The sequence below is a fragment of the Oncorhynchus nerka genome, linkage group LG20 (genome assembly GCF_034236695.1).
Source record: "Oncorhynchus nerka isolate Pitt River linkage group LG20, Oner_Uvic_2.0, whole genome shotgun sequence".
NCBI classification, from domain to species: Eukaryota; Metazoa; Chordata; class Actinopteri; order Salmoniformes; family Salmonidae; genus Oncorhynchus; species Oncorhynchus nerka.
In genome coordinates, this window is record NC_088415.1 from 26,380,650 (window position 1) to 26,391,600 (window position 10,951).

General features: G+C 41.5%; 1 protein-coding gene across 1 annotated transcript in view; it reads right to left on the reverse strand.

The window, feature by feature from the left end:
- LOC115101873 (piezo-type mechanosensitive ion channel component 2-like) overlaps positions 1-10,495 on the reverse strand; it is a 36,545-nt gene extending 26,050 nt beyond the window's left edge. The window contains exons 1-14 of the mRNA XM_065006045.1: positions 10,432-10,495; positions 9,054-9,149; positions 6,405-6,506; positions 6,138-6,183; positions 5,890-6,043; positions 5,407-5,623; positions 4,951-5,164; positions 4,492-4,663; positions 3,109-3,201; positions 2,965-3,009; positions 2,666-2,807; positions 2,067-2,248; positions 1,126-1,504; positions 742-923 (exon numbers count right to left, since the gene is read on the reverse strand). Of these exons, the coding sequence (XP_064862117.1) occupies positions 742-923; positions 1,126-1,504; positions 2,067-2,248; positions 2,666-2,807; positions 2,965-3,009; positions 3,109-3,201; positions 4,492-4,663; positions 4,951-5,164; positions 5,407-5,623; positions 5,890-6,043; positions 6,138-6,183; positions 6,405-6,506; positions 9,054-9,149; positions 10,432-10,495 (2,088 nt within the window). The remainder of the gene's footprint in view (positions 1-741; positions 924-1,125; positions 1,505-2,066; positions 2,249-2,665; positions 2,808-2,964; positions 3,010-3,108; positions 3,202-4,491; positions 4,664-4,950; positions 5,165-5,406; positions 5,624-5,889; positions 6,044-6,137; positions 6,184-6,404; positions 6,507-9,053; positions 9,150-10,431) is intronic.
- Positions 10,496-10,951: the final 456 nt, after the last annotated feature.

Here is a 10,951-nt window from a genome sequence, read left to right on the forward strand (position 1 = left end):
TTTATTTTTTTGAGCAGTGTATTTACCCTCAGTCAGACTGTATGTGAAACAACTATGCTGCTGGCAATGATAAACAAAAGGGTCATCTTGGCTTCCTTACAGTATGTGTGGTGTGAGGTTGTAGTTAAGCCATTAAGCTTCTGTAAGTGCTCAGAGCTAAAAGGTCAGCAGAAATACAAGATGGGGAGGGAAACCAGGAAAACAGCAGCATAAATGTTTTGTGTCTGTGTTTACGAAGTAGGATCAATATTCATAACCGGATCTGTATTGATGAGAGTCTCAAGCTGTCGTTGAGGTATTGGATGCGAAGGGGCAGTAAATGTGCCATAACTTTTGTTGACCCTCTTCGCTTCTTAAGTGCCGTAAACAGCTAATGATGACTATTAGTTAGTTAGTTAGTTAATTACCATATCAGTAGCATCACTAGCGTGTCAGACAATCATACTGTGTAAGGGTGAGTGGGGTCAGTGATAAGGTACTGTATTTACAGAGCGAGGGTCTGAAATTAACTTTTTGTTCAAGTAGATTTTACGGCTCTTAAATCAAACAATTTCACAGCCGTTTTCCTTTTCATTTGACACAATCTTTCACTCAGTTTCACCCTTCTCTTTTTAATAACATTGTAGATAGAATCTTATATAAAGAAACTTTATTCATATAGCACAATCCATATGGTATTTCCTGTGTAGTGTACACAACAACATTGGTTTAACATTATCTAGAAGTAAGTATGAGGCCCACCTGATAGAGGACGACACAGAAGAGGAACAGCACAATGTAGAGGATCTTGTAGACCATCACCTTCCCGGAGAAGCTGACCACAAAGAACATGGAGCAGCAGAACAGGATCCAGTACTTCACCAGGGTTCCCTTGACCGCTGAACCCAGCATCTCCATTACGAGGGAGGTATCACCTTCATCCGCTGAGGGAGAGGAGGAACACAACATAGAACTGGTTCAAAGGGTCAAACACCTCTGTGGGTTAGAGCACTGTTCAGTGAAGAATGTTACAGACACCTGGGTACAATATAATGTTCATTTCTAATGCATTTGTTGCTGTATTAGAGAACGTGACTTTATCAGTTTGAATCCATAAAGTATGCATAAAAGGAGAAGAGTCCAGACGTGGTAGCACTTTGACTTCATCCAGAGACTCTTCTGACTCCTTCAGATCCTGCTCTTCCTGTTTCTCCTTCAGTTGTTGACGGAACAGAAGCAAGAAGCTAAAGGCGTAGAACACCTTGGCTCCCAGGTGGACGGGGGGTGCTGGGTAACTGGCCATGTCAAAATCTACCAGCACAGCGTGGGCTAGGTCAGGGTAAAGCTCGTCCCTCCGCAGCCTCAGACTGCTCAGGAAGGCAAGCAGTAGCAGCACGGTGCCGTACACTGCCAGGAAGGGAGCACTCATCATGGCGTAGCGCCGACGGTCACGCATTATCCAGATCAGACACGACCACACCAGCAGGGCAAACGTCAGCCAGCTGTTATAGGTGATGCTCCACACCTGAGGGGTTGAAGGAACACAGGACACAGGGATACCTAGTCAGTTATCCAACAGAATGAATCAGAGAGGTGTGGGGGGCTGCCTTAATCGACATCCACATCTTCAGCACCCGGGGAACAGTGGGTTAAACGCCTTGCTCAGGGGCAGAACGACAGATTTGAACCTTTCGGTTACTGTCCCAATGCTCTAACCACTCGGCTACCTGCCGCTGACACTCTACACATCTTAAATACATTCTTAGAAAAATGGGTTCCAAAAGGGTTCTTCAGCTGTCCCCATAGGAGAACCCTTTTGGGTGCCATGTGAGAACCCTTTGAGGAATGGGTTCTGCATGGAACCTGAAACAGTTCTACCTGGAACCAAAAAGGGTTCTTCATAGGATTTTGCTATGGGGACATCTGAAGAACCCTTTTAGGTTGTAGATAGCACTTTTTTTCTCCTAGTGTAGTTATATAACCATGTTTATGTTACAGAGATGTGAAGGTAATTGATCTCTATTTAGTTAGACTATTAAAGGAATTGTTTTCGGAAAGTTAATTGTTCAGTGACTAAAGTGGTTTACCATCATGATGATGAGTGCGCTGATGTAGCTGTGCTTCATGATGAACAAGCCGAACACAACCAGTCCACTGGGGCCAGGAGGGGTGGGACCAGTCTCTGTATCACTCATAGACACCTCACTCCTCTCCTTCTCTTCCTCACTCATCTCTTTCAACTCCTCTGACTCTGAGAGAGGAGAAACAGCTGGAGGAAGGAGTTTAGAAGAGTTTCTATTCCATATAATTGGCATATTTTAAAACTGTGCCGTGTCAGTTTCTACACTAGTGAGGGATATTTATTAAATATCAGTTTACTACCATTTATTCATGACTGGGTAAGATCAAAATATTCAGGTAGATATAAATAATACGCTAACACTTTATTTGGATAGTCCATCTTTAGATTCTCTACAGACTATCAGTAACATTTCAACTATTTACTAATCCTAACCCTAGCTCAAACCCTAACCTTCACCTTTAATCTAACCCTAAACTTAACCCTTACCCTTATTCTAAACCTAACCGTAACCCTAACCGTAACATTAGCAAGCAGGTGCTTATCAACAGATAAGCATTCCGGACTATCCAAATAAAATGTGACCAAAACAATGTGACCATCTACCTTGTGAGGGTGCCAAGTCTATTCCTTCATATTGTGGTGGAGGGTAGCAGTTTGTATATCCTGCCGCTGGCGCTCCCATCAGTGACCCCATCTCCTGTCCTCTCAGGTCATGCCATGATCTGCTCATCAGTAAAACCATTGGCTGCAGAGGAAAAACTGTTTACTATGAATTTTGTCTTTGAAGATAAGTGATGCACATCAAATTTACAGTGTCTAACCAGACATTTAAAGTCTCTTTAAAGTAGTTATAACAACAACAATTTGGGGTACATTGGGAGAGCAGAAAGTAGTTAATGTACCTCCTCGTCTGGCATGTACGCTTCATCATCCGTACTGATCAGTAGCTGTGACAGACAAAGAAAGACAACTGTTCAAGAAATCTGTAGAATCATGTTGGTAACACTACAAGAGGCTAGATTGGGGAATGTAGAAGATTTTAACACCTCCAATCTGTCTCCTGAGATGAATAAGACCTTGGAGAAGCTGGGGGGATCCTCAAGGGATTCTACTGGACTCTCAGACTTCTCCAGAGTATCCTGGCAGAAATACACAGACAGCACCATGAAATGACTGACACACAATGAACACGTCCAGTAAAGCATAAACCAGCAACTTAAACCCCATTTTTCTTTCATTAACAACTCATTGGCTGCATATGAAATGGCACCCTATACACTATATAGAGCCCTAGCCATATAGGGGTGAAGTATTTTTTTTTTCACCTTTATTTAACCAGGTAGGCAAGTTGAGAACAAGTTCTCATTTACAATTGCAACCTGGCCAAGATAAAGCAAAGCAGTTTAACACATACAACAACACAGAGTTACACATGGAGTAAAACAAACATACAGTCAATAATACAGTAGAAAAATAAGTATATATACAATGTGAGCAAATGAGGTGAGATAAGGGGGGTAAAGGCAACAAAAAAGGCCATGGTGGCAAAGTAAATACAATATACTGCAGCAAGTAAAACACTGGAATGGTAGATTTGCAGTGGAAGAATGTGCAAAGTAGAGATAGAAATAATGGGGTGCAAAGGAGCAAAATAAATAAATACAGTAGGGGGAGAGGTAGTTGTTTCGGCTAAATTTTAGATGGGCTATGTACAGGTGCAGTAATCTGTGAGCTGCTCTGACAGCTGGTGCTTAAAGCTAGTGAGGGAGATAAGTGTTTCCAGTTTCAGAGATTTTTGTTGTTCGTTCCAGTCATTGGCAGCAGAGAACTGGATGGGTAGGCGGCCAAAGGAAGAATTGGTTTTGGTGGTGACCAGAGAGATATACCTGCTGGAGCGCGTGCTACAGGTGGGTGCTGCTATGGTGACCAGCGAGCTGCGATAAGGGGGACTTTACTACCTAGCAGGGTTTTGTAGATGACCTGGAGCCAGTGGTTTTGGTGATGAGTATGAAGTGAGGGCCAGCCAACGGGAGCGTACAGGTCGCAGTGGTGGGTAGTATATGGGGCTTTGGTGACAAAACAGATGGCACTGTGATAGACTGCATCTAATTTATTGAGTAGGGTATTGGAGGCTATTTTGTAAATGACATCGCCGAAGTCGAGGATCGGTACGATGGTCAGTGTTACAAGGGTATGTTTGGCAGCATGAGTGAAGGATGCTTTGTTGCGAAATAGGAAGCCAATTCTAGATTTAACTTTGGATTGGAGATGTTTGATGTGAGTCTGGAAGGAGAGTTTACAGTCTAACTAGATACCTAGGTATTTGTAGTTGTCCACATATTCTACATAGGGAATAGGGTGCCATTTCGGACACAATCAATAACTTAGGCCTCTTAGTTGCATTGGTGCCTCAGTCTTAGTTAAAGTACCTCCTCCTCCTCAGTGATGTTGACCCACTTGTGCAGCAGAGCCACCAGTGTGTAATAAAGGAGCAGCAGCACCATGGGGTTGGTGAAGACAGGCCAGCTGATGTCTGGCTGCAGACCCAGACTGTATGGCTCAGTCTCATTGGTTTGGATGACCGCTGTTATACCAAACAGCCTGAACAAAATCAGAGAGATGCACCAGATCGGTTAACAAACAATATTCACAGTGGATAGATGGCATGTATCAGTTTATGAAATTGAACAGGGATTTGTGTATGTCTGTGTCCAGTGTAGTAGAGTGTGTCATTATTTTCTATTTCGACAATATGAATAAATACAATAAGTTTTTCAGTGGCTGGGTTTCAGCCCGCAAACCAATATGGTAAAAAGGACTGTGTGTATCTGTATAGTCAGTGTCCAGCCAGTATCCTGTGATGCTACATCCTAGTCCCGTGGCCCTACCTGGCATAGATGTCCTGTGGGGGTACGATCTGTTGGGCCAGGGGCAGCTGGTACAGGTAGAGGCTCAACAGGTGACCGGCGCTGAATATAGCCATCATCACACAGAGGGTACCGAAGAGCAGCAAGCTGAGGGAGTGGAGAAAAACCCACCACCACACCAGGCCCAGGAACGTCCCGAAATACACCAATGAGGTCAGGGAGGGCAGAGCGATGCCTGGTACATGAGGATAAGCACCAGTCAAGGGGAGAAAGGAGAAGATTATGGTAGTGTGGGGGAGCAGATAGTAAATGAGTTGCCTTAATTTGGCTGGGCTATACAGCGGAGAAGGCTGAGCCAATGCAAGACTTTGAGTCTGGCTCGCAAGAATAGTACATAAGAGTCCAAAGTGACTTCTTTGAATGCAATGAATTAGATTACAATCCACAGCAAGGAAAGGAAAGCCTTTTGAGATGTACCTGCCAGCCCCAGTAGTATGGTGACCACTACTTTCCCTGCTGTGTTCATGATGGCGGACAGCAAGAGGCGCAGTCCAAGGAAAAATGCCATGAACTTCTGGACAAACTGAGGAAGGGCTGCCGGCACCGCTATGCTTTCATCTGAGCTGTCATAAGACGAGCCGTCTGTGACTTCACTGCCAACCTCAGACTCTGAGTCGGACATCTCCACATCCTGCTTGTCAAAAGAGCTCTAGTGTGACAGACATAACAACATTTTACTTTGTAACAGATTCAATCTAAAGGAGTTCCATGTTCAAACCACTAGAGAAGAAGTGTTGAAATACTGCATTAGAAAGTGATGCGCCTCACCTTCAAATTCTTTACAACATATTGGAATGTATGATGTACATTTCTAACACTCTCATTTAAAACAATAATGGTTCAACTTCTGTGTACTGTGAATTGAACAAAAGAGGCAGGTGAAATTGGCCGTGTGCATACCTCAGGATCAGAGGGTGCGATACAGTTCTGGTTAAGTTGGGGCGTGGGGCGCAGCAGCTTCCTGATCAGGCGCAGTATGAAGAGCGCTGACAGGAAGAGCCCCAGATCAGGGGCTAAGAGACGCACAATGTTCCCTGCATCCACCAAACTGAACCTGGGGACACAACACACAACAAGTGATTAACAACACCCACATTAGAAAAAATACCAAAGTCCGTTTTTGAAAAGTAAAGAAAATGTTGCCCTACCGTACAATGCCCAGATGGTAGAGAATATTCTCCCAATATTCGTTCTCTGTTGACAACAAATAGAAATCAAGTCTCGTCTTATCAGCAAAATTTCAAAGCAACATCCACCCTCATAAATGTTTTCTTGAATGAGTAAGTTCATTATACTCTCCGTGTATGAAAACGCTAAAGCAAACATCTGTCTCTCTTTTGGTTGCTGTCCAGCAGCATCTCAAAGTATTTGTTGTTAGTAACTCAGTGAGCCGATAGAGGCTGGTGTTATCTTACCATACTGAGGCACGTAGGCAAAAGTGATCTGCATGAAACACTGGAGAGCCAGAAACGTCACGCTGGTAGAACAGATGAGCAGCAGGAACTTCCCTGTTTTTCCTTCAGAAATAGAAGACCAGAGACACAGATTATTGGGGGGAGAATAGAATAGAATGGAAACTTTACTCATCCATAGGGGGGTCACAGGCAGGTAGCCTAGTGGTTAGAGCATTGGACTCATAACCTGAAAGGTTGCAAGATCAAATCCCCGAGCTGACAAGGCTCAAATCTGTCATTCTGCCCCTGAACAAGGCAGTTAACCCACTGTTCCTAGGCTGTCATTGAAAGTAAGAATTTGTTCTTAACTAACTTGCCTGGTTAAATAAAAAATGAATGACAAAATTAAACTACATGTAATTAGGCTTACTTTTAATGGCCTTTTTTACTCAATTTTCCCCCATCTTAATGGCTGAGGCTAGTGGTAGAGTCTACTGTGGGAATGCAGATACTATAGGTCTCTGTACTTACAGATACATAGTGAGCTGTGCTTACTAAACGAGGATGGTCACATTCTGCCTTCCCAAAGGATGCCTAACAGCAGTATTTAAACCACTGAGTCATTCTGTGTCTTAAGAGCAGTTTCTGTGATTGATAGTTTAATAAAGTAGGCTTCACGGTTCTGGATTCCCCTGAACAGCAGAACAAATTCAATCAAAAAAAGATAACAGTTGTACATAACAAAGACATTTGGTTTCAGTTTAATTGTGTGTGTACATCGAATAGATACAGAATCTATGAAGACAAAGATTTATAATGCTCTTTTCTTTATATTAAGGGGGTGTTCTTGAAAAAACAAAAGCCAACAATTTCCTTTGTAGGCAATAACCGAACAGAACAGAGCAGTAAGACATCAGTGGCATATTAACAGAGGCTGACCCCTATAATTAAGAGAGAAGAGTGAAAACAAGGCCTGGTGGAATGGTGCAGCATTAGCTGAGCCAGCAAATGGGCTTCCGATGCCCGGGTTTTTACTAAAAGCTTTGTTTCATTTCTGCTCTACTAAGTGAAGGCCGGTCAATTCTGCTTCAGTATGATGTGTTTAATCTCTGCACCCCACCCCTGACCACTCAACCCAGGGGTGGTGTCATATTAGCAGGACAAAGATTGAAAAATGATCAACAAAGCTTTTAAAGAGAAAAAGGCTAACAGTCCCGCATGCAACCGTCTCGCAAACGCTGACACCACAACATTTCATCCCACTACAGTATGTAATTAGTAGGTTATACATTATAGATCAGGCCATACTGGCTACATCCCTTTACAAAGTACACAGACAATATTTTAATTCATCAACTTTATTGATAAACATACAATAGAATGCACACACGTTTGTATGTTGGTCAATATGAGTTGAGGAATCACACAAACTTGCACACACAACACACACACACATGCACACACTGCAACACTCTTAGAAAAAAAGGGTTCCAAAAGGGTTCTTTGTGGAGGGATAGGGTTCTACCTAGAACTGTTTTTATCTGAAGAACCCTTTTTGGAAGACAAGGGTTCTTTCTAAGGCAAAGGGTCCTACCTAGAACCTTTAACATCCTACGATGATTGTTTGGAAGGCAAGAATGATTTTTTGAAAGGAAAGAAGGGTTCTTTGGAAGGCAAGAACGGTTCTACATGGAGCCATATTTCCCAGCATGCTCTATTGTGGGTTATTTTCAGAATTGTTTGTTTTAATATCTGTGTTTTTGCATGTACATTGATTGGTTGATACATTTTATGATACACAAAGATAAATCACCTTTTTTAAACTAATCCAATCTGTTAGTACTTATTACACACAACTTATTATGCCCGTTACTGGGATTGTAGTTCTAGTTTAGATGATTGAGGTACTCTCAGTATTCAATCTTCCCTACCCTAGCAATCATTCTGAATGCAGGTTGCGGATGATAAAAATTTCAATTTGTTGGATATCCTAACTCTGGCTAGAATCCAGTAGGAATTACACATCTATTTGCAAGCCAGCATAATGTGACTTCCAAGCCAGATGTGTTAAGGTATAAGCAGGCCCTCAAATAAAGGCATTTTGATATATCTAATTATTGTTCTAAAGAATGTTATTTTAAAGGCTAATGAGGCTGGTGGAACCATTCATAGACGGTTCTAGGAAGAACCCTCCAAAGATAAAAACGGTTATCGGTAGAACCCTGCATAGATGGTTCTAGTAAGAATCTTTAGATTATAAAATGGTTCTTGGTAGAACCTTTCATAGAGGGATCCAGGCAGAACCTTATACAGAGGGATCTATGAGAACCCTACATAGAGGGTTCTAGGTAGGAACCTTTGCAAAGGGTTCTACCTAGCACCAAAAAGGGTTCCCCAATGTGGACAAACCGAAGAACCCTGTGAGTGTAATTTAACACTATTCTGGAAATAATAGACAGGCAGCCCAATAAACATGAACATTAAAATGATTTGTCTCCCAAGGGCCACATTGATCAAACATGGTGTTTGTTAGCAAACATTAAAACATATAGAGGACCCTGTAGCATAGAACAAAAGACAGTGTAACTTGGAATAAAATGTGCCTTATTGTTTATAGTCTAGAACTTGAGGTGCCATTTCAGACCCAGTGGTGTTCCTCTGAGGTCTTACCTTGCATGGAGGTGAGAGAGGGGTTTGGCAGCAGGGGAAGGATGAGCAGGAAAAGGAAATACACCACAGACAGACCATTGTACCGGAAGGATGACGCTATGGAGAGATAACAAAGATTTTACATGGATGTTTATTTGTATGTACAATATAATATATAGGTATATACTGTAATTTTTGTCTTGGGTGCTGTATTTTATGTGATTGTTCATTATGTTGAGTCCATCTTATGGAAAATCCAAATAAGCACAGTTGAAACAGAAACCCATAATTAATCAACAGCTGCTAGAAATAAATAGCCTACTGTTTCATCCACCAAAGAGAAAAGGCATTGGTAATAGAATGCTCTGATCCATTGCACCTACTAGTACAAAATGCATACGTGTTGGACTGAACAAAGCCCCATCACACAGTTAACAAGTAGCTAGCTAAAAAAACAATGCTGCTTACTAGTCACACCACATTTTATTTTATTGTTGGTCTTCTTCAACCAACAATGCCAATGAAACGGACAACAAAATCATGGATCCTAGTTTGAACTTAAAACTTTTAATAATACAAAACACAAAGTATAATTTAATTAGTATTATATTTCTTTCTTATTGAAATTACTTGGAATCTTGATTTTCTTTACTTGATGGTGCGGTAGAAAATACACTTTAAAAAAATACAATTAACATGGAAAATGTGTCTTAAAGGTGAAAGGCAAAAGTTTCCCTGTTTGTTTATTTTTTCTTTCTTATACAACAGCTAAAAACATCATAAAATGATCTGCAATAATATTTTGGTCAGAGTTGATTTTGTATCCTTGATATAACATTATGAGAGGCATGGCCAGTTGTCAACATGCTCCTTTGGAATACTCAGAAATGATGTCATTTGAGGGCAAAGTGAAAATTCCACAATCTGGAAAGTTCAAAGTTATCTGATTTTAGTGCACAATTACACACATCTCTGAACTCACATGCTCAATATTGTACTGTTGAGAACAGAACAATACAATAAACATACTATTCAACAACTCAAACATTTTATTTCCCATTACAGTTTTATGGCACAATTTACTCAATGACTACATGCTCACATTATTACAATGTTTCTGTGTCCACTCAAAGAATTACCATCAGGGGAAACAAGAAATAATGGCTTAATCTGCGCATTCCCCCAGACAACATGTCTCACATACATTATCTGTGCTTTTTGTAAAGTATCCAAAATGGTGTTTCTAGCAGTATTCTTTAAGCACTTTATCAAAGCAAAATCTCTCAATTGAACTGGAAAAACCACTGCTATGACATAAATAACTAACAAGTCCACCATCCTGCTGTATTATTACCTAACACTTGAATTCTTAACTTACATTCTTCCAAACCCAACTTACCTGCAAGCAGAAGAAGAGGTAGTACTAAATGATAGAGTATCCCCACCACAATATCCCCCGCCATGTCTCCTTAGCATGTGAGAGACACCCAGCTCTCTGATCAGACTACTCTCTAGGTTGCCTGTGGCTGTAGGTAACTCCCGTCCTCTGACACATTTCCCTACTGCAGACACACTGGCTTGAACAGTAGAATCCCAGACCTCAGCACACAGACAGACAGGACTGGAAAGACCAGACACAGTGATACATTGGAAGAATGATCCCACTCAGCGGTCCTGATTTAGAGGAGCTTCAGTCAAAATGAAAGGAAGTTCCAAGACAAAAGGAGCAAGAACTAAATGGTGTTTCGTTGGTTTTAGATGCAGATGTGTGAATCCCTTCCTCAGTCTCATTCTGACCCCCTCTTTCTCCATCTCTCTCTCTCTCTCTGAGTATTCATTAGGCAGAGCAAAATCATACACTTAGTCATAGATGTGGCTAGACTATTTCACTTTGTGGCCATTTGTTGGTATTGTCAATT